The sequence below is a fragment of the Athalia rosae genome, chromosome 2 (genome assembly GCF_917208135.1).
Source record: "Athalia rosae chromosome 2, iyAthRosa1.1, whole genome shotgun sequence".
NCBI lineage: Eukaryota > Metazoa > Arthropoda > Insecta > Hymenoptera > Athaliidae > Athalia > Athalia rosae.
The window spans coordinates 26,484,169-26,510,979 of record NC_064027.1 but is presented as its reverse complement, the minus strand read 5'-3'; the positions used below and the strand labels follow the sequence as shown (position 1 = coordinate 26,510,979).

At 39.3% G+C, this 26,811-nt stretch overlaps 1 protein-coding gene and 1 long non-coding RNA gene across 4 annotated transcripts in view; one reads left to right on the top strand and one right to left on the bottom strand.

Annotated features, from left to right (window-relative positions):
• Positions 1–26,431, bottom strand: part of LOC105687839 (heparan sulfate 2-O-sulfotransferase pipe) — a 28,265-nt gene extending 1,834 nt beyond the window's left edge. The window contains exons 1-7 of one of the 3 annotated variants that reach the window (XM_012403749.3): positions 25,523–26,431; positions 14,305–14,453; positions 3,032–3,123; positions 920–1,129; positions 758–837; positions 370–651; positions 14–168 (exon numbers count right to left, since the gene is read on the bottom strand). In XM_012403749.3, coding sequence (XP_012259172.1) covers positions 14–168; positions 370–651; positions 758–837; positions 920–1,129; positions 3,032–3,123; positions 14,305–14,453; positions 25,523–25,575 — 1,021 coding nt within the window. In that variant the 5' untranslated portion in view covers positions 25,576–26,431. Of the gene's footprint in view, positions 1–13; positions 169–369; positions 652–757; positions 838–919; positions 1,130–3,031; positions 3,124–3,540; positions 4,231–14,304; positions 14,454–16,934; positions 17,174–25,522 lie in introns of those variants that run through there. The other 2 variants (XM_020853399.2, XM_048650194.1) reach the window with 2 other exon arrangements.
• On the top strand, positions 8–689 carry LOC125499920. Its single transcript, XR_007276962.1, has 2 exons — positions 8–339; positions 450–689. It is a non-coding gene; the product is annotated as an uncharacterized LOC125499920 (long non-coding RNA).
• Positions 26,432–26,811: the final 380 nt, after the last annotated feature.

Genomic DNA, 26,811 nt, shown 5'->3' with positions numbered 1-26,811 from the left:
CTATCCTACTTACCCCAGTAAACGTCAGTTGCTCCTCTGAAAAATTTCGGAATGTAATTTTCTAGGACTGTCAGTGTGCTGTTTATGTCTTCCAAAACTCCAACAACAGCGTAGTGCTTTTCTACGGCAAGTTTGGCACGTTCCAAAGCTCCTGCGGTGTTGAAGGGCCTGAGAGGAAAAAAGTTATGTAAGTTATGCAAGTGTTTTGATTCCAGGGTTTTCAAGGTCCGATACAAAGGATTCTCCCAGTTGAAAATCTCAAATCTTGAGAATCATGATTTTTATTTCATCGTTCTTAAGGAGAAATGGAAAAGGATCTAAGGAAATCTACGATAGTTCGTAGGTATTTTTTCGATAATTATAACGCACGTGCACTTTTCGCTGTGTCCGCAAAAGAACAACGTCTGTCTTCTGTGATCACCGATTCCCTCGTGCGTTTCACCTTCCAGATATCGACACTCCCTGTCACCCCTGAGTACGCATGATTCGAAGTCTTTTTTCAACCAATTTGGATCGGGCAGGGGAAGATCCGGGAATATCTGTTTGCGTTCAACGTAGTACCAAGGAGCCCTCACGTAGTAGTACCAGGATATTACACGCTCCACAGGATCTCGAACAAGGTTCACGTAAATCGGTTCCGGCAAATTGAACCTGAGGGGTAAAAATAAAACGAATAAATTCCGCTTCAACTCGCGAGTGTCTTTTACTCTACCGAATGAATTTTCGCAAATTCCGTGAGCGATTTTTCTATACTCACTCCGTGAAATTTGTGAAGCACACGTGTTTGATGTACACCGAAGGTTCGGAGTAACCGGAGACCATGGAGGCGAGTTGGAGCTGAAAATTTTCGACAATCGTGAGGCTGGAAAGAATTTAAAAAATCGCGCGTCGGATCGTATCGTTTCGACGTGAAACTCACCTGTTCAATCGGAGCTAAACGGATGGTTTCGACTCTCTGCACCCTGTCCCTGTTGAAAGAAAATCCGTTCGACAGGGAGAGTCTTCTCAAAAGTTCCATGAACGTTTGAGAGCCGACTTTGGGGACACGATTGAAAAATATCACTTGCTTGCGAGCCCTCCGAGTGTTATTCAAGGCGTCGATGTCCAAAATCTGCCGCAGGTCGTCGTACTGTAATCATTTCCAAGATCAAATGACACCCGAATCGATTCGAACGATTGAATCTACGATATCAATTTTTGAGGAAAAGGAAAAACTGGGCTGACGAAGGCGCGATATCCGCAGTACCATCCACGCGAAGAGAAACTAGAAACTAGAAAAAAAAAAAAAAGGAAGAATCGTGTACGCCACGTACCGGATCAGCGTAACTGCACTTTGAAACGAGAAAACACGCGTGCAACAAATTCCACACCATCATAAATACCGACGTAAGAAATGTGGAAGCTGGATGTAGTATACCTATGCTGCGCTTGTTGCAAAGGAATTCAGTCTAGCGAAATAAATAGAGAGAATAGCATAAATGGCAAAGAAATGTTTAAAATGAAGAGTGTTGCCGGTAGTCGGCTGATATCATAAACGAGTACATCTCAATACAAAAAGGGTTTAGGTACTCGCATAGAAAAAAAAAAGAAAAATAGGTACAAGGTTCTTCGACTGTGGAGAAATTATCGACGGTTGAGATCCGAACCGAACGCGGGCTAGGGATGTGGTGAGAAAAACATTTTTACAAACTAGTTCTTCTCCGGATTTTTTTTTTTTTTTTTGCAAGGCCGAGGGCCACGAAGTTGGAAAAAGTACAGGCGGTGACGAACAAGCTGTCTTCAACGTTATACCTATGCCGCTGGTTGAAGGATAATTGTGCGATGGGAGAATATGTAATATGGGTATGAATGACGTGTTATGAAGTGCAATTTCAAGGCTCCCTTGAATAAACGGGGAAAACAAGTTTCTTTCCAATTTAAAGTGTGCTGTGTAATGCACGTTCGTTTTATATCTATACATCACTGACAATGAGTATTACTTATATCACGCGAGACGCGAGTACACCTATGCTTAAAGCTATCGCCGTTGGAAGTGGAAGAGATTAAGGAAATAAGACAAGATTGCTTTTTTCTCTCTCGAGAACGGTACAGGGTGATCGTTTGGAAATAACGCTTATATTTCGTCGAGTCAATGATGATTTTTGCGACTACCGATACTAGTTTAATAAATTTTAACGTCGATACAATATTCCAATGATATTTGTTTCACTGTGTTTGGTGAACTCAAGAATAATAGTAAAAAGCAACGTTTTTAATACGCTCTGGTTTGCGCTAGACCGCATGTGTAGCATATGTGGTTGAAATTTCATAAGGATCGGTTCAGTGGTTCCGGAGAAATCAGCTCCGCCGACCGGAAAAACGTAGTTTTGAGATAAACGCGTTCAAAGTTTTTCTAAGGAAAACTCGGATAGTACAAATAGCAACGTACACGTCATAAAATAGCATAGTTAAAATTCCCCGGTTGTTGTGAAATTCGAGCGAATTTTTGGAAATTCTAAACCAGAATAATCTCCTTAAGAGAACGATAATTTTGTTATTTGATTCATGTATATAATTTAGTTTTTCGTGATTATTTATCGTTGTCTCACTGCGTTACCGATCAACTGAATCCGGCCGTTTCAAAAATGGCAAATTTCGCTGGAATCGATTGACTCGTTTCTAACGACTTTGCAATAAGAAAGTTACCTTTTTACCATCGACCCTGTACATTCAGCGTAAAGTGTAATTTAGCTCGACGCATGGCTGCATGATTCGCGGCAGTTCAACGACTCGATGATTATTCGTTATATCGGTATTTGTAACTCGAGAAACTCGATCGCTTCATTAAAGTACGGTGAAATGTTGAATTACCAAAAGCGTTACACGCTCTGCGTGTCATTCATTTTTCGGAATACAAAAATTTTGTTAATCGAGATGGAGCGAAATAAGGAAACTTTAAAGATCAGATTAACCGAACGATCGAACGAGACGACGAAGCACAATTTCCATTTCGGGCGAAATCAAAGTATCGACCTTCGTATCAGAAGCTTACCGATTCCGTTAATCTCTGATTGATCGTCGAGTAGTAGTGAACGACGCCGCTCGATCCGGCAGACTCCGATCTCATCGAAGTTTGCACTCCTTCTGAAAAACGGAATGAAAAGTATAAAAAAAGATATCAGTACACAGAGATCCTTAAACAATTGTGATTGATCGCGAGGAAAAAAAACGGGAAGAGAGAGGAACGATGAAAAAAGACTTTCCAAGCTAGATCGGTATCGTATTGTTTCTCGTTAGAGTTTCAAGTTTATTTTACCGTAAAATGATCGTTCGTTGCTCCACTGCACGATATCTCGTACTTGATCTTGATCTCGATCTTTGACTCGCTACTTCTTTATTTTTTTTTATTTTTTTATTTTTTTATTTTTTTTGTCTCTTCCGTTTTCTTATTTCGCTGAAGGGAAAAACGAACAATTCTCAGCTGTTGTGCAGTTATAATATTAACGATAAATAAACAGGCGTACGATAAAAAATAAATGAATGAAAAAAAGAGTAGCTAACCCTGAGGAATGTATCGACAACGAACGGAGGATGTTGAAAAATATCCCATAGTCTGGTCAGATGCGTATTTCATCTCAAAGGCATCGACGCAGAAGTTGATTTATAACATTTCGCTGGATATTAAAGTTTTTGCCGTTCGATCGATTCATCTTTCAAATTGACCGGCGATCGCATTCTCATTTTAATTCATTCCATGCGTGCGGTAGCCGACACACGGTGCACAAAGTGCTACGCGTCGCTGCACCGCAAAATGACGGTACTCTTCCTTTTGCTCTCCCCTTAACATCTGGACCCACGTCAATTCTATGCAGCGTCAATTACTCGACTTTGTCTCGAAGCCTTTCAAGTTGTCTGCGCCGGCTAAGCGATTTTACTTGTTCGGTAGATCCAACGTTCGAAGCATGTAACGCACACACGGTGGTACCAGGAAGAAGCGTACAATGAGAACGCCTGATAAAAATTCCGTCGACATATTCGGATGACTTTTTTTTACAAATTTTTAAAAGCCTCATTTCAATTCGGTGATTACAGAAATTTTTTATCTCCAAATATTTCGATGTTTCATTTTGTTGAGGTCTCCTGAAATCCCGAAGTATCGAGGGACGATCGTCCATCTAAATTGCCATGAAATACGTCGACTTACCGCAGTCGATGTACGAAAAGTTATGTTTGTCCGGGCATTGAGGCATTGACTCGCGGGTGAAGCTAGCCGGCCACTAGCCAGTATTACTGTTATCATCATTATTATTACCATCATTGTTGTTATTATTATTTTTTGCTTCGGCAGATGCGGCAAGAGTTATTGAACTTGAATTTTGCAACAGGGACTCCAACAGCACATCCCTACAGGCATCCGGGAGGAGCCGAGGGAGGTGGATGGGAATATGGTGTATAAGACGTGAGTAAACGAAGGAAGTACCGCAGCACTCGTTCATAAAAATCTCTGACATCTCTATTGTACGCGGGAATTCGTGACGCTGAGATCTTCTATCTCCTCGGAGTCCGCTGCATCGGTGAGGTCGCAACACGTTCGGTTGGACTACGTTGGAACGATCGTCCCTTATCGTGTGAAATTTTTTCACTTTTTCATTTCTCGTTTATTGATCATGAATTTTGGCGTTCATTGATTTTTCTGCACCGGATTGGTCGTGGATGAAGATAGAAAAAAACAGAACTGGCGCGGAAAGGTTCTGTAGGAATTACGTCGAGATCCTGAAGACCCGACCGGACGACAGTCTGCACTGTTGAAATAGCCGAAGCTTGGAGCGCGGTTTTACTTCCTGGATTATGGGATTATTTCGTACCCATATCCCCCTTTAACAGGACAGGCATTTTACGCAGCAGCTAGTAGAAGGCCAGCGAATTACCGAGAACTTCGCCTAGGATCTTATCGAAATGTCAAACGTTGGGGGTATATAAACGTCGCGATAGTAACGCGAGTGGACATTCCAAAAGGGAACAAAAACCGTGAAGACAGAATAGCCTAGACGGACTTCGTGTGCTCCATGACCTTAGGAGCTAGAAATACAGGATTTTACACACTGATTACACCACCGTCAAGTCCTGGAGGTATACAGGTTTTTCAGCATAAATATATTGTCACGAAAGGTTTTCCTTTTTCATTCTCTTCTCGTGCAGAGTTAATTGGAAAAGATGTAAGTTTTCTTCGCCAACCAAACGGGGCAAGGTACACGTGACAAGCGAGGTCCGAAAACGGATTTTCCTTTGACAATGAGCGAAAGAGAATAAAAAGTAAGTTGTGGGAAAAATGGGAAAAAATTTTTGCCAGAGCTAAGCGACGATGTGCAGATTTTTTGGTGAACATGCGACCGATTCATCTTTTACGAATTGTGTGCAGACCGGTACCGCTTATGAATATCTCCAACCATTCTTCCTTTTTGGTTTCTTCATTTTTCTCCATCATGCTACTTATATGGTCTTGATGTACCAACGCGCATGAACTACAATAACAATAAAACAGAGTCTGCAGGACTCGGTGATCTGGTGTGCGACCGTTAGTTGTGCCACTAAGTATAAACTACGAGATAAATAAATTCCAGAAGCTGTATGATAAAAAAAAAAGAAAGATGTTTAAAAAAATTATGCCGCGAATGGCCAAACCGTGTGCCCAACTTGGACGTACACGTACAACCTCCTCATAATTCCGCTATGTATAATAATAGCCGCATACATTATTGCGCAGTGTATTCCTCGCTCAATTGTGTCATCGCGTTGTTTTTTTTTTTTTTATTTTTTTTCGTTCGATACGCAAAAAACCGATCGTCGTTCTCATTATTCCGGGGCAAACGTTCGAAAGAAAGGATAAAAATAATTTCACTACGTCGAAACTATATCGTGACGCGTCGAACGGAATCGTCTCAATTATTTTGTCTGTTATATAATTGATAGATTCCGGTGAATGGGTGGATAAACAAAGTACGGTTAAATTTTTTTTTTTTTTTCGTGTCTCTTCACGAACCGTTCAATCCGTTTGCTAAATAGAACGGTCCACGTGAGAAATTATTTCTCGGATTTGCAAGGCTGAATACTCAAGATGTAATGTAATTCAAACAACTTCCGTGCTTCAGTTACTTTAATCTGGAGAAAAAGTTTAATGTTCTTTACCGTTTCAATTCTCTTAACGTCGTATCGTATTATTACTTTTTATTATACTTTTTCGCGGTTGATTTGGATCGTTAATTCGATAGTATGAAGATTTCAACGGATCGTTGTTGCTCGGATTCGGATTCAGTTATGGAAACATAGTTAGAAAATCGTTTTCTTTTTTTGCTGGAATTTGTTGTAGATATATAAGTTTCTTTGATCGTGTCTACCAATAAAATTTCTCCCATTCGATTATCACGGTGGATCACCGAGTCGTTGTGACAATCTTAATTTGAATATTCTGGCAATTTTATTTCCGGAATCTTTGTGTCGAATTCTATACGATATAATGTTACGTAAATAATTTATGGCAGACTGATAATCGCCGATTCAAACTTTCGGATTTCGTTAACTTTATTCATGTTTCATGGCGTAATAACCTGACAACTTATGCACATAATTGCTTCCAATTTTTCTCACACTTATCTCGTGTCGTTTTTTAGATTATTTTATTTTTTCAAACGTATATTTTATTTTACGAGAGTTGGAAACTTGTAGTAAACCGTTTTCGGATTGCAATTTCATGTTCATAACGTGAGAAACGAGGAAGTTATCTCAAGGAAGTTGAAATCCTCGCCATTTCATTTTAAATTAGACTAGATATAGGTATACTAGATTATGAGAATTATAGACCATTAATCGTAATCAAACGGGGATACTTAAATTAAATAGTTTAGATTTAACAACTCTATTTTTTCTTCTTGTTCATCCAGAAATAGTCGCGTTACTTGTGATCTAATATCGAGAGAAATCCTTGGGCTTCTAGTTTCATTCGACATCGAACATTTTTCGAGTCGATATCTTCGAAGACCCGAACACCAGTTCTATTGGACACCTGGTCACGCTAACCAGCTTTAGTTCTTGATGATCTCGGATGAAAATAGAAAAAAAAACACAGCAGAAGAAAAATCGGTACAACAAGATCATGATCGAATCGCTGTTATTGTGAAAAAAAATTTTCTACTATGACTGCATTGTCGGAGGAATTCAAGATCTTTACCAATTTCTCAATTCTAACGTCTCTCGTTGTCAGACGATGGCCGATTCATTATCATACGTGACAGTTGAAGATTTGAAACTGATGATTCATAGGGGCCAATCGGCACGCGATCAAACGATATTTAACATGTTGAAGCATGAAGTTGAAGTTGATGTTGATGTTGAAGATGAAGTTGAAGTAAAAGTTGAATTCGAAGTTGAAGTTGAAGTTGAAGTCAGAATTGGGGATAAGAGCGTTATACCAAAGTCGTACGCTATTCTTTCTATAGCTGCAGATCACGATCAAACGCGATCTATTCACCGATCCTCGCGGTATTAATTAACAATCCCGGAAGTGGATATTCCGACCAATTCTCCTAATGATACTAGAAGATATACTATAATAACAGCTGCGCCAATTATAATGGACTCTACACCCATTCAATCGACTATAAGTAACATCATCGTTGTTATTACTTTATGATGATCACCGCCTTACTATATCACTATTATATTCTTCTCGCAGAATACCATAATGCCGAAAAATCTATCAACGTCGCAGCATCCGACAAGAACTATTTCAACAAAATATGATCATCCTTTTCTGTTCCATCTTTCGTCGCAACGGGTACAGATAGTAATTCTCTTCTGACGAGAGCTCCGTATGTCCAAATTGCAATATTTTTAATATTCCAGATCTTAAGTCTGCGGATTGTTACGCGGGGACTGACAATAAATCGTCGAATAGGCGCCAATCGGCACGCATCCGCTGCACTGTAATACGAATAGAGTAATTGAAGTAACGAGAGTGAAAGGCTCTCAGCTGGTTTTATTTACACGTTTATTATGTGAAGTTATACATTAACTGAAAGTTGAATCTATCTATAGCTTATGTTTATATTTGAGTCTACCGTATGCCCAGTTTGATAGCTTCTTATTAGATTCAACATTTTTAAATTTACACAGGCATCGCAGCAACGTTACGACCTCACGAGTCTCACAGCCATTACTATTTATTACAGCCGAGCGTTAGCCGAACCGACAGGATGTGTAAAATATGCACGTTACATTTACTTTCATTTGTAATTCAGTATTAATAATTTATCGTTAATACCGATATTGGAGATTTTTTTACGGTGCGTATCTCGATCGTAAATTGATACTGACTTTTTTTTTCCTACCAGGAGTACGAATTGTCCGCGACTTATTTTTGAACAATTTTTCGCATACGTTGTGACACCGAGTCGTTGAGATCGGTGAGATGTCTCATTGGTACGAGTGACATTTTGGTCGATCGAAAATATCAAGGATATCGCGGGTTGAGTAATTGATCGATAAGAATTGGACTTTTAGTTTGAAGTTTCTCGAGGTGCATTATATACCTTCACCGATATCGTTGCTATTAGCCGTTGACCGTGAGTCGGTGACCCAGAACTTGAGAAAGTAGCCACAAGTCTCGATCTCCAGACTGCATAGCAGTATGGACTCGAAATGAGAGTCGAGCTGCTCTCTTCTTTTTAATGTTCGTTAGACTTTATGTTTCACATTTTATAAAAGTACACTCGTAGAGTTCAATTCTGTCACTCGCAGGTATCACGAAGATCGGCGAAGTTCGTTCGTTTGAATTTAAAAAAAATCGAAGCTTCTATTCTTCGGACGAAATGCGCCGATGCGCGATAACGACGTCATTTCGTTTGATCCTCGAGTATTCAAAAGTAAGCGTGAAAATTGCTCTCAATTTTACCGAATCGCGGTCAATCATTATTGAATCGTACGAGCGCGATATTCGAATTGATTATTAAAAGCTGCCAACGTCACGCTTATTGTCAGTCCTCCTCGCAAAATGTACCTAATACACGGAACGTTATTAATAATTATATACACACGATGAGGCAACAATTTTCAGTATCATAAGTATAGGTCTTGGATAATATCATCATCGATCGAGCTTAAGTATAGCTTCGCTCAACTTGAACTTCACTTCCGTGGTGATTGGGATTCCCCTCATAATATCGGTACGAGTTGACAGGTCGGAAAAAAAGCTTTAAAATAGTTTCAAATTTTTATTGTTGATTCCTGAAAACCCGAACGAATAGAATCAGAGCCCTGACAATTACAGTTATCAAAGACGGACCGGTCCATATTTGAAAAGTGAAGGATTTTTTTCAACCGGTTGAAAATAGAAAAAAAAAAAAAAACACACCAAAACTCCAACAGTTACAAGTCTTCTCTGATTTCGAATTCCGTAGTGCAACGTGACGATACTTCAATCCGTGCCCACTCACTTTATCGACGTCATACAGCGGGGAAAAGTTTCCACGCCATTCGCACCGACGAAGTATGTATATAAATTGAACAAAAAGCAAAGTACGGATCAATGATCCGGTCATCGATAGTCTGTGTGTAATGTGTATACAATCGTCAATTCTTCGCATGGAATCGGATCGAATTCATTCGTTATGACTACAAATAGTGATAAATATCAATCTGTATACCATTGTGAATATCTCTTCCCATCCAATTCGGTAGGAAATGGGTCGCTCGTAGTTTCTTTTTAATTCGAAATGACAATTCGTTTCATTGTTATATTTGAATAAATGACAGGCCGTCGTGGACTTTCTGATAGAAGCATCGAGTACGCGTAGAATTCTAGTCCAAATTTATACCGTAACTACGATAATTTAACGCGTAGTGCCGGCAACGCCATGTCCGATACCGCGACTGTGGGGTCAAATGAATCGATCTGTAAAAGCTGATTTTATATTCTACGATGTTCGAAAAATTAAGTAAATATCCATAAATTCTATGACGGACATTAACCGAAATTTCCTTCAATTGTTCACAAAGTCCATCGATCGGCGTGCGCGAAAAATGTTCTACCGGAAGTTCGATTAGTCCCCTTGGACCATCTGTAGGTTGCAGGGTTCGACGAGTTTCCCATTCTTCCATTGATTTAGAATATTGAATGGAAGATAGTTGGGCTTTGAATCGTTTTCGTGTTTTTTTTTTTTTTTTCCCCCCGCAACGAAGCTGAGCACCTTAAACAACGTCAGCCGCATACCTTTTATAGCGATGCACCAGATTGCATTTGCTGCACAATTCCGTCTTAGTCACGAGGCATTCCATCGGGTGCACTGACTCGATCGTGAACCCCAATTACGTGGATTTTATAGAATAAAGTGACAATTGTATGTTTGAATACCAAAAACAGTTACATGCAAATGTCTTGTATATTATATACGCTCTTGTAATAATAACCCAGAGTACAGAATCGTGAAAAATTATTCAGAGATCAGCTGGGGGGGGGGGAGAAAAGTTGATCCTGAGCTAACGAAGGAAGAAATGAGATTACGGATATAGTATTTTATCTGCACCACCGTGTCCTCGTTTTTAGAGCATCTACTTTCATGAGGCTTTCATCGTACCGTAATAATATCTTCTTGAGCACAAAGAAACGAACGTTACGAGACATTCGATGTTGAGTAACGAGAGCAAAAGCGCGTTACAAATGGCCTGTGGAAAAACGCAAAGTACTAAATTACTTCGGAGTACCACCTATACCAGTCGGCCGTCCGACGGGGTTGGGAATGTCACGTTCCGCGGTCATCGAAGACTGAAAGTCGAACGTCGTCGAGGTTGTAGAATGCAGATATTTTTGATGAGATTGAAAAATTTCAACAGCAAAAGAAGCCCCTTGAAATAACGATTTACCATCTCAAATAATACACAACGTATAACGGAGCACGTTACGGATCTTACGCCCACGCGCCTAACGATCGCCGCTCGATGGTATCTATTCTATTTTTCATCGTTCGAAAAGCCGATTCGTTCGTTAACAGAGCCGCAATTACGAGGAGAGCCTCCTGAAAAACTTAAACCTCAACGATACTGCGAAGCAGGATGGTAATTTCCTCGTAAAGTAGCTTCGGCCTCGTTGGATATCATGTTAACAGTTCCTCGAATATTATTACTGAAAAACGAACAAGGTTTTTTGTAATTTCTGATCCACGTAACAATAGATTCATAATCGAAACACGTCATTTTGGTTACGACATCCTGCAGCCGATCACTCGTCTTTTTTGTTCAGGGCCTTTGTGTTTTTTCGTTGCAAAAGACAATCCAGTATCGCGTTCAATGGAATCGTTGCCTTTGAAATATTTTCAGGACTTGGGCAATTTGTACGGCCTTCGAAAAATCGATTAGGCATTCACATGGTGCAAAGAAAAAAGATCAAACAAACGATAAATATTGAAAATGCGTGAGACATTGGGAGTGAAAATCTTTCAGGCCATCTTGTCCAAGCGGTCGTGGAATGTCTGAAATGTGAAAATCCTTCTTTGAATAAAAAAGCGTGAAAATCGTTGGAATCGCGCAACTCTTGAAAACCACGGGGAAGCGGTAAATTATTATGTTTGAAAAAAAGAAGAATGAAATAATAGCAAATGAATAAAAAACTAGTGTTTCTTGATTACCGAGCTAGTGCGGCGACTGGCTGAAGATTATCCTAACGTACGCACGTATACGTATTATGCCGTAGTTTCTCACAATTAGAGATACCCAGGCGAGTAACGATCGGTATAACAATAAGGAAGAAGAAGAAGAAGAAGAAGAAGAAGAAGAAGAAGAAGAAGAAGAAGAAGACGAAAAAGAAGAAAGAGAAGGTGCAAGAGAAGAGGAAGAGAAGCGACGCCTGAACTCTCTCGAGATTACAAACGGTACAAGTTCTGGGTCGAGTCGAGAAATTGTTGTACCTACGAGACGCGCTAGAGCACCCGAACAAAGATTTTTCGTTTCTAACGCCTGGAATATTCTGAATTTTCGCCCACAGATCTTCGTTGTCATCCCCTTCCGGTTCTCAGCCCTCGGTGTGAATCTCGAACCCTCGCGATCGTCGAGGTCATTCGGCGTCCGCTTGACCTTGGATCGCGTTCTATCGCGTTATGAATCGAGTGCGTAACACCTAAACTCCGGATCTCGGTATAAAATACAACGAATTAGTCACGGTGTTGGGTTCCCTAGGGACCGTACGCGCTCGGATAGCGGTAAGAAAACTTTTGAATGGAATATCGTCGGCATTTCGTACCGAGGTGGTGCGCGGGCGGTGAGAGAAAGAAAGAAAAAAAAAATAAACACGGGAGGGAAGGAGGAGATAGGTACGTTGAGATACGTCTGGACGCGCCTTTGGGATTCGCTTCCGAGTCGAGATCACGATTCACGCGCGTATAATTCAATCGTGATCTTGACCGTGAAGCATAGATAACCGTCTCGTAAATACTTTTAAGGCCATTATACTACACATAGATATAGGCAATACGTTAGTCCTCTCTGAGATAGAATCATTAAAATAAACATCTACAAGTTCGAGTTGCCCGGAGGCTACGGCGCTAACTATCGCCCGCTATAGTAGTCGTGTACATGACGCTCGTGTTAAAAGTTAATAAAATGCGAGACTTTAATTCTCTCAGTACTCTTATTTCGCCCAACTTCTCAACTTCTTCATTCCGCGTCAACTTTCCTCGACGCGGGTTGTGCAGCGAGCGCAATTTTTGGTCGGCGAGAAATTTTCGCACCGTTCATCCCGCGTTCTCGTCGAACCATTGCGATGATATATCCAGACACGAAGAGACTCGACGAAATTTTTTCTCTTCATCGCAATTCGAATCTCCTAAGCGGAGCGTTGTTCGAAACGTGAGAGCGGGCGCCCGTTTGTGAGAATAAAAAAAAAACACGAATAATCCGACGGGGAAAAAAAAGATTGGGCGAAACTTCGGCACATACAATAACCCCGAGGCGGAACAACTTTTGCAATTAGCGGTATGGTATAAGGCCCAGTGACCTACAGCTGACGGTCTTGCCGTTGCAAGTGGAACGGAGCCGTGAACTTGATATTGTTACCCAAGAAATGTGCGTAAAATTTTTTCTCTCATTCGCAATAACAACGAGTCAGTTTTTGGCGCAGTGGATCAACCGCGAAAATATCGACGCCCCCCTTGTTCGCAATTGTGCCGGGTCAGTCGTCCGGATAAAGATGATCGCTTCTTCGGGAAGCGATGGACGATGAACGATGACTGTAACGAACAGTGGATTACGAAAAGGAAGAAATCACTAATGACAAATGATGATTGACAAACGATTAGAGTCGGAGAACGGTGGATGAACGAAGAAGTTGAATACTCAAAGTCGGATTATGCTATTCCAATGGTATTTTGATCGCGAAATCCGGTTCTAATTCATACGACGATTCTTTGTACCGGTGCAGTTTAGGTGAGCGGATTAACCGGTAATCGCTAGATAACCGTTGAATCGATCTCATTGTGCAAGTGGTATAGCGAAACACACCGTACGTAAAGAATGTACACATATATATCTATATGTATACGTATATTTATAAAGGTAGTACATAAAGGGAATCAATTACAACCAGGTAATACTGATAAATTGAGGCACTACTACGCTCTTGGCTGCAACTAATTAGCCAACCTGATCGTGATTGCATGCAAATGAAGATTCCAACGACCGTTAGTTGCGCCTTGTTTCTGTTTTCTGTTTTCCCCGTACAGCTCTCTTGCTCATATATACATTATACTTCGGTTAGATAACCGAGCCGTTGAACCAACTCCGCACAGAGTTATCTCCCTCTTTTCTAATAATAATATTCCGCATCCGTTGCCCTCCAATTCACGTTGTCTGGCCTCTGACCTTTGCCGGGTTTTTTTTTCTTCATTTTTACCTCTGTTTTTTTTCTTTTTTCTCTTACACAAAGGGTACAGGAGCACTTCAACCTGAACTTCTAACTAAGAACCGCTATCTTCGTTTCGTGTCCATCACGCTTCACAATTCCCGGTTTAATTTCGCTTTTGCATTTCCTACAACATTTCCCATTAAATTCACTTGTTCTGACTCATTTGCTGATCCGCACGCGAGATTCTATCACGCTATGCCGGCGTACCTAGCTGTACGGATCAGAAGAAAAACTTCACTACTCGGATATAATTATTCAATTTTGCACCGGGATACGCGAGCTTCGCTAGTTTTCGCGATAATCGCGACGAAAATAAGCGATTTTCGAACGCCCTGGAGTTTGTCGTGATTTTTCGGGGGAACGAGTCGACTGGCGCTTACCGGAAGACAACTGATTGGCCGACAATCCCTCGTCTTCTCCAGGCTGCAGACGAACCTCCATCTCGTGCAAACGAGAATGAAGATCCCTGGTGTGTAAAAACAGGAACAATGTACTCGACAGTGCGATCAAGGCGATTAACTCGCTGGTTCTGGAACAGAAAAAATAGGATTCCTTTTTTTAAAAAAGGTGAGAATAACTGCAACGAGGTGCTGGAGTTCGTCGATTCGTTCGACCGCCTCGATATCGGTTCCCGGGGTGCATCGCGGACGAAAAAATAGCGTATGCACATGAAAAAGAATAAGGACGTGTTAATTTTTTAGCAGATTATCGTCGCATTGTTTGTTGGCGCAGTTGGGTATACGGGTTGACGTCACGTTCTGACTATTAAATATGTGGGCCGAGGGCGTCGAGCAACCGGGGCATGATGCACTCATTCTGGTATATTATTCCATAGGAACTGGTGTATACGGTACGCGGTGGATTATTTTAATTATAAAGATTCGCTATGTTATGTATAGCATAACTCTTAAAAGAAGATTTTTCACAGGTGGCCTGTTTTCATGACAATTGTTAAACCGTATTACTTGGAATTGTTCGAACTATAAAACACGTCGGGTTCAATTGGCGTAACTCAAGAGGAGGAAAACGTCCAGTTCGACGACGCTAAATCATTGAAAGTTCAAGTAAACGTACAACGAATGCGCTGCGTGTGCATTTATTTACATGATAAACATCGCGACAAATGAGGATCGTTACACTACCTGAATATGAAGAACGCACCATCAGATTTGTATGCGGTGCTGAAATTCTTAACTCCAATAATATTCAATCCACGATTATTATTACGCTACTTTTGACGCGTACCTACTCCGTTTCGCACCGGACGCCATAAAATCTCCTCGAATTCATCGTGCGCCAAATGAACGATTATCGAATTGACCCGTCGGATTGATTGAGCGGAAAAGATAATTGCTTAATTAAGATTAATTTTTCTGTTTCTTTGAATCGACGGAACGATCCGCTTTGAATTTTTGTGCCCCAAGAAAATCGTTGTCTCTCTAGAGTGCGTGAGATTTGCTTGTTGCGTACGGAAATTTCTGCGGTATAGTTTCCCGCGTATTTTCGAAATTGCACTACGCACTACGCATAGCTGATTGCCATAAGACGTCTGTAATGATTTTTATAAACGGGACAAAATGCCCTGGTCTCGTTGCGCGCAACCATGATCGTGCGGATGACTTTCGGAATCCCACGGATGATATTATACGCTCACGGAATATGTTTGCGAAACCAAATCTAAACTAGCGTTTCATTGGCTTTTGTGGTATTTCCAACTTATGATGCACATCCAATTGTCTATGAAGCTGTTACGGGGCAGGCCGATTTGCGATCCTCACAACTAATTCTAATCAAGTTTTCGCATCGCAACACCGGAAGGCTCCTGATCCTTCGCAAAATAATTTGGTGGCTTTCAGTTTTTTTTTGTCGATCGCTGTGAGATCCTATATATTTTTTTTTGTTCCATCGAAATTCTTTCGAAAATTTTTGTAACCGCCTTAGCTTCAAAATATGCGAGTGAGGGAGTGCAAATCTGGGCCACGGCTGTGAGATTTACAAAATTCTGTTAAAATAAAAAACGCACATATCCAGCGGCATTTTTCAAATCACCTTTTAAAAAATCGAGTCCAAGGTTCCAAGGCTCGAAAATATTAAACGAAAAATCTGAGGATCTTCTTTCGAAAAACGAATGAAATTGCAGCCGATTATTCTTTCCGACATTTTGCCGATGATCGCCGAATTTCTCGATCGATCTTCCATTATAGGTTTGGTATCCTCGGGTCGACTTTCACTGTAATTTTTTATGGTACCCTGCAGCAGAAGATGGGTATAAGATCGGCGAGACCCTCGCTGCCGATAGGTTATTATTAATAAACGTCCCTCGTATTTACCTGCACACGTTATTAGCCTGGCAGATAAATTACGGCTCGCCTAAAAAAAAGTGGGTGAGCAGGTTGGGCCCGATAACTCTTAATTATTTTACTACAGCGTATGAATTCGAGAGTATGCCCGGGTTCTCATCGCTGACGTAGGAGGACTAGTTGAAATTCGTTGAATCGTTTTCTATAGGAAACCGGTAAGTGTAGTTGACGATGATCGAGAAATCGAAACACTTTTATTTAAACGCATGCGATCTTTACCGTGATCTATTCAGCTTCAAGGTGTTCTATTATTTTCAATTAAGAATACAAAAATTTCCAAGTCATCGTGAGGCACAATCGGATTTACGGTCTCATAAATCCCCGGGTGACCACATTCGCGGAGATCTGTATCCAATATTTTTTCTCTACGGTAAGTGAACAACGATACGTGTTATACTAATTGATTGAAACAAAACTTTCAATTCCATTAGACGTCGTAAAAGTATAATTATTCGCAATGCACGTTAGACACACCGTTCATTGTAAACGCTCGTATAACTATAATATACAAGGGAACTCAGATTTATGTTATAATTACACGTTATTCGATCATATTTCTCCCACTTTCTAATCTCAATATCACAATTCACTAAGCTAATGGCATTTCTAAGTTTTAATATACATTCACTCAAAGAAACCGGAAACGTTACCCTGAAAGAACTCTCATGAGTTACGGCGTCGCCCCCCTTGGATACCGCTGGCTGTGCTCTTCGTTGCCAATTGACAAAAATTTTTTTCAAAAGTTTCTATTCAACGACCGCATAAATACTTGGCAGAATCACCCTGAGTCTGGAAACCCCAGAGGGTGTAAAATTACTTGTCGCTAATCTGCGATTTCCTTTGCAGCCGGAAGACGGTCGTGGTTCCGTACGTCATGGGAACAACTGAAACGGCCGTTCGTACGATTCGCCGTGCATTTAAGTTTCAAGGGCATTTTAGAAGATGCGTAAAAAGAGAATCGAATAAAAACATCGTCATCGCGTGCAAGGATATTATGCACATACGTATAGGCGCACTCGAACACAAAATACCGCACTTTAGTGCCATGACTGCGAAAGAAAGAAAAAAACAAAAAAAAATAGTCGTGAACTACCAGGCTGTGTAGTGCATATAGTCCGAAGGTTGAAGTTAGGACGTACATCAATTTCACGGCGAGTAACTCTACTCATGACGGGGCTCGTGCTTCAATCGTGTTTACAGGATATTATCACGATTATTATACTTTCCCGACTACACACAATACGTAAGTAATTCACGCCGTTAAACTTGGGACGATTTTGAATATGTCTGCTCATTCCGTAGTTGATCAAATTTTCATGTCCGGAGCCTATCGACGTTGAATAGAATTTTTTTGAATGAAAAAGAAAAAAAAAATTGTACACGTAGAACAGTTTCAGGCAATATTTATTTGAAACGTTATCCTTGCTTCGACTGTCAAGCATACGTATAAGAGGAAATTAACACGAGTCAGCGCCTGAAAGAAAAAAGGAAAGAAAAAAAGCAACAAAAATTGTCTCAATGAATTTCGAGAGGGAGTCGTCGATTAATTTCTACTTTAATGGGGCGAATGCTTGTTTTTTTTTTAATTATCGAGAATTCGGACACCAGCGGCGTAGGTAAAGTACGCCCGCTGCGCGTAACGGATCGGGCATTCCGTTGACCCGCATTTGAATTTGATTGCCGATTCCATGCTGTGAATAAGGATCATGAATATATGGATGTAAGATTTTGATATAATTTAAAATCTCTTCTTCAGTTACGCTCGAATTAATTATAGAATATTTTAATCAGCCACACGACGTGTACGTATATAATATACATGTTATATGAATAGCCGTGTGCACGGCATGCCAATAAAATTACTATATAAAATAATTAAGCAGTAAAACTGCAATAGCGGGACGAATTGCAGACAGCTGAAGCTATTAGCTGATGAGGGCAAACTTTACAGTTACGAACGGACGGTTTTCTACTGCTATAGTAATTCTTAGTTCTAGTCGTTTTATTTCTCTCTAATTCTTGATTTTATTCACATTTTCTTTCTCCTACGTAGTCTTGCTTCCATTCATTCAACTCAATTAAGGTGAACGCAAGAGGTCTTCCTCTGCATCGACTTTAGGAGATTTTTATTTTTTTAATTCTTGAACAGGATCTTGATTCATCTTTTGCCATTTTTCCTTCTTAATTTGCACGTGCAAATAATCCAACAAGTATTTTTCGATTTTCTCATGCTAGAATCGTTAGAAAAAATTATATTAGAAGAAAATGAAAAATCAAAACGAGACGATATGGAATCATAACGTAGTGATCGCCATGGTATCTAATTAGTACCTGGGACTAACGAGGTTCCCAAAAATGAAGTGCTTGACATTTTTGTAGCCGTATTACGAACCAATGTCTTCTCCAAGTTCCTCAATTGCAACAGACTTTATACCACCAATCGGTGGAGATCAAGGATAATTAATTTTTAGCTTGGATTATAAAGTGATTTATGATCATTCTAAACCCTCGCAAAGTGTTAGATACATACCTATTGAAAATCACCTTTTGACGGGTATTAACTTTGTTAATTTTTCTCCCAAATTTTATATTTCTGTTACGTGGACAGTAGATCAAAGATTAATAATGAAGTCAAGATGTGCAGAGTCAGCGGCGAAGGTATCCATATCAGAATTTATGAAGTAAGAATGCAAATGTCAAGACGTCGCGATGCACAAATTAAAATATTCAAAAATCAGGAATCGAGGACGTACAAGTTTGGAAGGCAGATTACCAAAATTGAAACTCAACTCATGCGCGAGATAAGACGAAATGGTGCAAGAACAAATGTCACGTGTTACGAGGGGTCGCGACCACTGAATCTGATCCAATAGAAATCTGAAAACTTTACCTAACTTCGACCAACCCAACTCAACCAGTCGCGCTGGTATATCGTTATAATAAATTTGAAGAGGTGTTTGTATGCGAGTGTACAGTACAAGTAGATCGAGTTCGCTCAGAGATATTAGTTACCGATATGTATATTACGTTGCAGTAAAATATTTATATGATATTACAGGGGTGTTATAAAAATGTAACAGGTACAAGGATATCGTATAAGTACGAAGCCGAGAGAGTAAAACGACCGGTTGAGATCGGGTATACCTGCGAATAAGTCTAATTGGAGAAAGAGGAGAAAATTAATATAGAAGAAGAGGAAATGAAAGGAAATGAATTATCGCTCGTATGGTCTAATATAGGTGTACGCGTGTACGCATGTAATCTGTAGAGTTATTAGATAAATTATAACGTTACGATTGGCTTATTAGATATGCAAGTTGCGGCGGTGGTGATGCAGCTGTATAATATTCTCACGCCGAAGTTTAACGGAGAGATATCTAGCCCATATAAGATGATCTAGGAATTAGCGGGACTTAAGTTTTAATTAATTAAAACACTCTTCTCCGCGTTTACGACGGAAATTTTGAAACAGTGCTCAAAGCTTGTTGGAAGTCAAAGTCCTGAGAATCTCATTGAGTTTTCTAAATAAAATCAAAAAGATGTTGCTCGAAATCCTACAGAAATCTTCCGAACGCATCTACTTTAATCGTCGGGTGTCTTCGCCTACGCCGCAATTATTTCTGACGATGCAACACGTCGTATGTACGTTTCGCCGACGCCAACGTCTTGCGTTAAAAAATTGGATATCCTCGTCACGGTTAACTGTAAATTCAAAACGTTGCCACTTGTGCAGATTTTTTGAAAAAAAAAAAAATAAGAGAGAATCCAAGTTCGGCCTCGTCATAGTGACTCACGTCAACTCACGTCCTCCTCTAAAACTATGACAACGGAATGTTTACGTGAATCCCGTCCAGTCCCATCAGCTGCGATGTCCCGTACAGTAACCAATTCGTGAGAAACGCTGGAAGCTGTATTATAATACAACAGAGAAGATCGTCCGTGCCTCGTACCCATTTCTGTCTTCCCGAAGGGTAAAGAGATGAGAAAAAAAATGGGTACAAAAATGAAAAATGACAACAAAAAAAAAAAAAAATGGAAACAAAAGTGGACAAAAGGTAGCTCACCCCGCGTGGACTACACGTGTAACCCGATCACGTTCGTGCGGTATATAATCGTGCGTGATGTACTCGATTCGAGAAGATCACGCGTGAAAGTGAGCCCGATATGGTACGACTATACTCAAACTACGAGAAAATTGAACGAGGGGAAGAGAAATTACAAAGAGACGGTAAAAGAACGATAGGGCAATAGGAGGCATGATAAAAATACCGGTCGATCGTAGGAGACCACCGCGCGTGCGATGAATTAACTAACATTATAACAGATCGTAAAAGGTCTGTGATTTCAATTTGAAAATTACACTTTTATTCCGAACGGTATCTTGTTAGAAAGGAGGGCCGAGTCCATTGGATTTTCGAAGTTGTTGTAATAATCGACGAAGATTCGTTGCCCGCAGCTGAATTCGGAGGTTTGTTGTCTTTGGTGTTTTTTTGAGTCTGGGAAGAATGTCATGTGAAAAAATTGAAGCAACAAAAAAATTCGAAATCGAAACCGGCGGTTTGTACATATAATGTGTGACGTACGAGAACGAACGAATCACAATTTGAAAAATTATATGGGCGCAGTTTAAAACTTTCTTTTGGTCTCCTATCTGTATATATGCATATTTTATACATTTGATATAAATTCGATAAATTGCAGGCCATATTGAACCGACTCATGTTATGCTTTATAAATTATTTTCGTTGGAAGTTTCCTTTCTATTTTTCTGAACATTCATTTTTTATTTTTTTATTTTTCACAACGTCCGAAAAATCAGTCGTTCCGATTTCAGTGGTTTGGCCAAAAATTACTCGTACACCTCACGTGACGATGAAAAAGAAAGAAAAAAAAGATTCGCGAAGGTGTTATTAAGATAATGCGTGACCGTTGACCACGGTTTTTTCTATTTTTTATTTCAAGTGATTTAATTTGACACTAAATTTAGGCCCAAACTTAACGGCTGTAATACTTATAGCAACGAATCACGAACAGGTACTAATTTTAAAATCAAACAGAAATTTACTGCAACTACAGGTGAATATAGAAATAATTTTGTTCATTATGTTGTTGCAGCGAATCAGAAGGAACTCTATAAACCCACAGCTGTACATATGTTTCATACGATTATAGAATTCGTTCAATGATAATCGTTATTTTTAATTGATAATACGATCACATAAATTATGGAATTCAATAGTTTCTTTTCATTCCTGTTTTTTCTTGCCACAATTATTTCAATTGCTTTGAACCTTTTCAGATTTTACTCGGTTCTGGCACGACCTCGTCTTCATTAAATTCCTATCTCGTTTATCCGGGGAAAAGGTAGTAATTAAGTAATTTTTAATGACACGATGAAGCATACAGAGTGAGCCAAAAACACGGTCAATTTCGGAGGTAGATATTAACAAATTATAAAATCGTCGTTAATCCTGACAACCCTTTTTCATCCTGACAACATCAAAGACTGGAGCTTCATTGAAATTTTAAAGGATCTGGATTCGTTGCTGGCACATAGGCAATCTGTACTCAAAGAGTTGTTTGAATAAAAAAATTAACTGACTGGTTCATTCGAGCTTTATGAACGCTTCAAATTTGTCAGTTTTTTTTTAGCCCACTCTGTGGACATGCGCAAACTTCAATTAGTACTTACTATAGACGCGTCTCCGGTTACTTTTGCTCGACATGGATAACTAAGAGGAAGACAAAAATTCTAATTGGTTTTTTTTACCATGTTTTTTCAATATTCCTGTGCCGTCCACGATATTTATTACCTGGTTATCTAGGCTGTGGTATATTAATGTTGCGAGGGCCCCACGTGTTTAACATATTTATTTATGTACATTTGAATACCATTTCTACGGTATATCCTCTTCCTATAGGTCACTGTGTAAGATTATTTAATTGATGAACACGACCACCGCGACGATACGACTTTTATTCAGCTCTACGAAAATTCGAACTATATCGGTCGCAAATTTTTGCAGATCGCGGAAAACGGAATAAAGATTCCGAAAGTTTGATGGAAAAAAAAGAAAAAAAACGGAAAAGCGTAGTCGGCAAAATCCAACAGTTGTGTGAATCTGAAACCCTGGTCGCGGAACTACGTTTTTTCTTTCCTGTGAGAAATTACCTTCATAGCTTTTTGGGGCATCCGACCGTTATACGCTAAGTTACGTTATACGTTATCACATGTCGCGCATCTCGCGTCATCAAATTGAAATCTTCAACGATCATAAATCAAGATTTCACATCCACGAGAAAACGATCTTCGACCGCCGTTGAAACGATTTTGTAACACGCTAAAATCTGTTACATCGACTCATGTTTTGTTACTTCCAATTTAAAGACGATACTTCGTGCTACGTTATCTCGTTGAGGTTGAATCGCGGGCAAAAAATTTTCATGCAGTTTATGGAAACAGAATTACGGCACCTGCCGATTATTTTATTAATCCTGATCCGCCTCGATCCTTGATCTACTCAACGGATTCGTGTTTCTCAGATAGAAATACAGATTCATTAAAAATCGGAGATGGAATTTTTGGTATATCTTTTACGTATTTTGATCTTAGAGATCTGCTGACTTGATTGGTCTGATTATATCAATTTGCCGTTATAACACGATTTTATGTAATTCATGAAAAAAATTCTTCTACAAATCCCCAAGCGAATTTCAACCGGAAGAATCAGCAGCCGTATACCATGTGGGTTTTCTTTTCCATTATTAATTTTTTCTCACCAAAAGACATTAATTAAAATTCTATTGTGCGACATCCGAGTCTCATAATTATTATAATTTATACTCGCAATATTAATCACTTCGTTCAAGTTTACGTTGCAACTATATTATACACCGCGTAATACTCCAAGGCCAATAATTATTCTTATTACAGTCTATAACTGGAACGAAAAATAATTCCATCGCTAATTCGTGATGAACAAAAGAACTGTATCAACGCCATGTTCATTTTTTCTCTAAAAGAAGATGAAGAGAAATCCATTATTCTACATATTTTATAATAACTGTCGAACGTCATGCCGAAAGGGTGAAATTATCAAGATTGAAAAATTGATGAACATTATACATAGAAGAACAATAATTAAGGTTGATTAATAATAATAACAATAATGAGATATCATTGAATTCTTTCCGAGACTGGTGTGACTAGATTTTCGGTGGAAGGTATAGAAAAATATAATCGCGACTCTCATTGACGAGAGTAAGTAAATTGAAAAATAAATTTTCAAAAATTTCTGGTTAGTCATTAGAATGTTGTTTTTCTTCTTCATTGGCGATTCGGGCCCAATTTAGAAGTCGGTGAGACGGTCCTAGCATACGAAGTGCGTTTCTGAATATCGGAGAGTTTTGGGACAACGATTGTCCAAGATTAAATGCAAATTTTAGTTGGTATACAGCCTGCAACTGAACCATCAATGAAATTCCCATGAAAATATTCAAATTTCAAGTGTAATTAATTTACATCTTACAAGCTAGATCATACGTAGCTATAATAATTGTACACCGTGTTTTATTGTATGTAAATTAGACAAACAAACGTTTCACCGGCGTCCTATAACCGCACGTCATCGGGGGCACTTAATAATTTCTTTTTTCATATTCTCACGCAGTTTACAGTAGACATTTTTCATTCTCTTTCGTCCTCGCGTTTCGTCGTTTTTGTAAATAACAAAAATTCCCTTGAATTCTCAAAAATCAGATCAACTTTTATCCGATTTAGGTTCTGCGGTATGCGTTAGGAAGTCGAGAGGATGATTGAATTTTTCATTCTCTTGAACAGATGATTCCACTTCCGAGTTGTTATATCTGGTTGAAAATGTACGTTCGAGCGTGGGTATAACATCGTAATAATTTGACCCACGATCGGTGGTGAATAATTTTCTTTTTACTTTACTGTGCGGGAGCCGCAAATGATGAAGAAGTGAATTCCTTCTTCTTTTTCGCTTCCTCCTTCTACTCCTCCGCAAGCCATGCAGGCGATGTAATAATCAAGTATCATTTATGAGGATAACACGATTTTATGAAAACGAAACCATTTATAACCATATAAAGTACTCACGGCGGTTCACCGAATGTTTAATATCCTAATTCATCATATTATATAATTCTTTTTCTTCTCATTATAAAAATTATCCTCATGATTCGGAATAAATTGGGGGGGAATCGCTGCAGATTTACATCAGGTATAGCTGTTGCTGGAGGTAATAAAACGAATTATTCTTCGTGGTTGGCTGTATATTTATATTAATGTATGAAAAGCCAGGTAACTATATTGTGGCCACAATTATTGTCGTGTCGTATATTAAATAAAACGAAACCAAAAGCTCATTGTTAAATAGTATTCAGATGTTCATATGGATGGTATTAAGCAATAACGTCGTGGCCAACATTTTTGAAAAAAATCGTGCCATCGATATATTTTTATGATGTGGGAGGCGCTTCATGTTTTTGCAATAGTTTGAAGAAAAATTGAAAAAACTTTTGATAAAGCAACAATTTTTTTACGGCGAACGTTCGTTCCATTGAATTCTTTTATTTCTTCTATTTCTTTTCTTCCCAATTTTCTTGTTTCTTCATCGGAAGAAATATATCAACCATGTATTTCACAAGACCAACTCCTTCGAAGGTCCCTGGTCTAATGAAAATAAATTTAGACCGATAATACGAACAATTGAAACAATATCTATGTGAAAATTTTGCGAAACCACTAAAAAAAATCCAATTTCATATCGCATGTACGTGGTTAATCTGATGGAAAAAAGGACTAATCTCTTGTAGGCATATAGATATAGCTTCGTAACAATTTGACATCGCGGCACATTTATTAAACGATAAGCTGTGAAACCGCAGGGTTTCGTATTTCGAATCTACTGATCGACTTATGGAATCGATCTAGGGCTACCGGAACAAAAAATAATTGGAGCGCGTGTTCCCCGTGGACCATAATTCTGTACCGACGTGAATTTGCGTTCATTTTTCATTCGATAAAAAAGTTTTACGCCTCGAAATAAACCTTTGTCAAAGTGAGGCGCGAAAATGACTTTGAAAGTGTAATTTTTTCCAAAATTCAGGAAGTCGTCAAATTGATCCAATGGTCTCGCAATCGATCGATGAAGAAGGGCTTTACCTTCAGTCTTTCAACTTTTGAATAGCGTTCGAGTATTTTATTGTTTCATACCTTTTTGGTACGGCCAGCCTCCTTTGCCTCCACGTGTTGTCCTTAACGATCATGATTCAAACCAGTGGAGTTACTACGACTTCTAATAATATTTCAAAGACGGCTTTGATCACTTCTCGAAAATATTTGTCTAAAATCTTTTTTTTTCAAACTCTATACAACAAAATTTATCGTTCAAATTGCCAGTTATAGTTGTTGTACTTTGAATTCACTTGCTGGCCACTCACATCTACGATCCAATTAAAAACATCACGATTTAATAAATCGTTATTTTATTTATTTATTTTGCCCAAAAAATGTGAACAGTGGCTAAAACTTATTTTTTTTTTTTAATCAACTGTTCTTTTCCGACAAATTGCGGTAAAGTGGTTTTGGACTTTCCATTGACAATAATTTTTCTTTTGCGTCAATTTTTTTAAACCTCGGTCAATTTTCACACCATATAATACAACGTATTTAATTTTTTTATTTGCTTTTTATTTCTAATTTCATTTACACAAGTCCTTCCAACATTTCGATATACATACATGAGAGAAATTTCATAGAAAAAAACAAGTCTATATCTTTACTTTCTTTATCCAAAAAAAAATCAATAAAATTGCAGTCTCATACAATCGCTGATACGTAGCGATAATAATTTCGTTTTTTTTATTATCTTTCTATCTCAAAAATTGAACAAACAGCCAAAAAGGAAACGACAAAACCAACGCCTTCGATCCAATCTTTGTCGCTGACAACGAGAGCCTTTTACGGGTACTTTTACGAGCCCTCCGAGCTTTTGGAAATGGTATTTTGGCGCGCGCGGGAGTGGAGATTGTGTACCGGAAAGGTCGGCGTGCGACTGACTAGTGACTGAACTTAAATTGAGGAGGTATCGCGTGTGGGGTATACTCTCGGTGCAGTGTACGAGTGTAAACTGGGGGGGAATCCAGAATCCACGCTTGAGCTTATCCTATCGCTACTCCTGCTCGCAGCCCGCTGAGACCGCGGTAATGTGATAGTAACCAGTATATAACAGTAACACTTCACGTGTGCGCGCGTACTCTACGTATACGTGTGGTGAAAAGTACATGAGATGTTGCAGGGTGTAGGTGAACGCGCGAAGGGAGGAGGAAGAGAGGAGAGATGAGGACCAGAGCTCAGAGTGCAGAGGCCTCGAGGAGAGTTGAAAAAAATGAAATGTAGAACGCGAGAGACAGACGACGACGACGACGACGACGACCACGTAATTATACAATCATTTTACACTCCGGTATACATATACATATATATCGCCTGCACCGAACTCT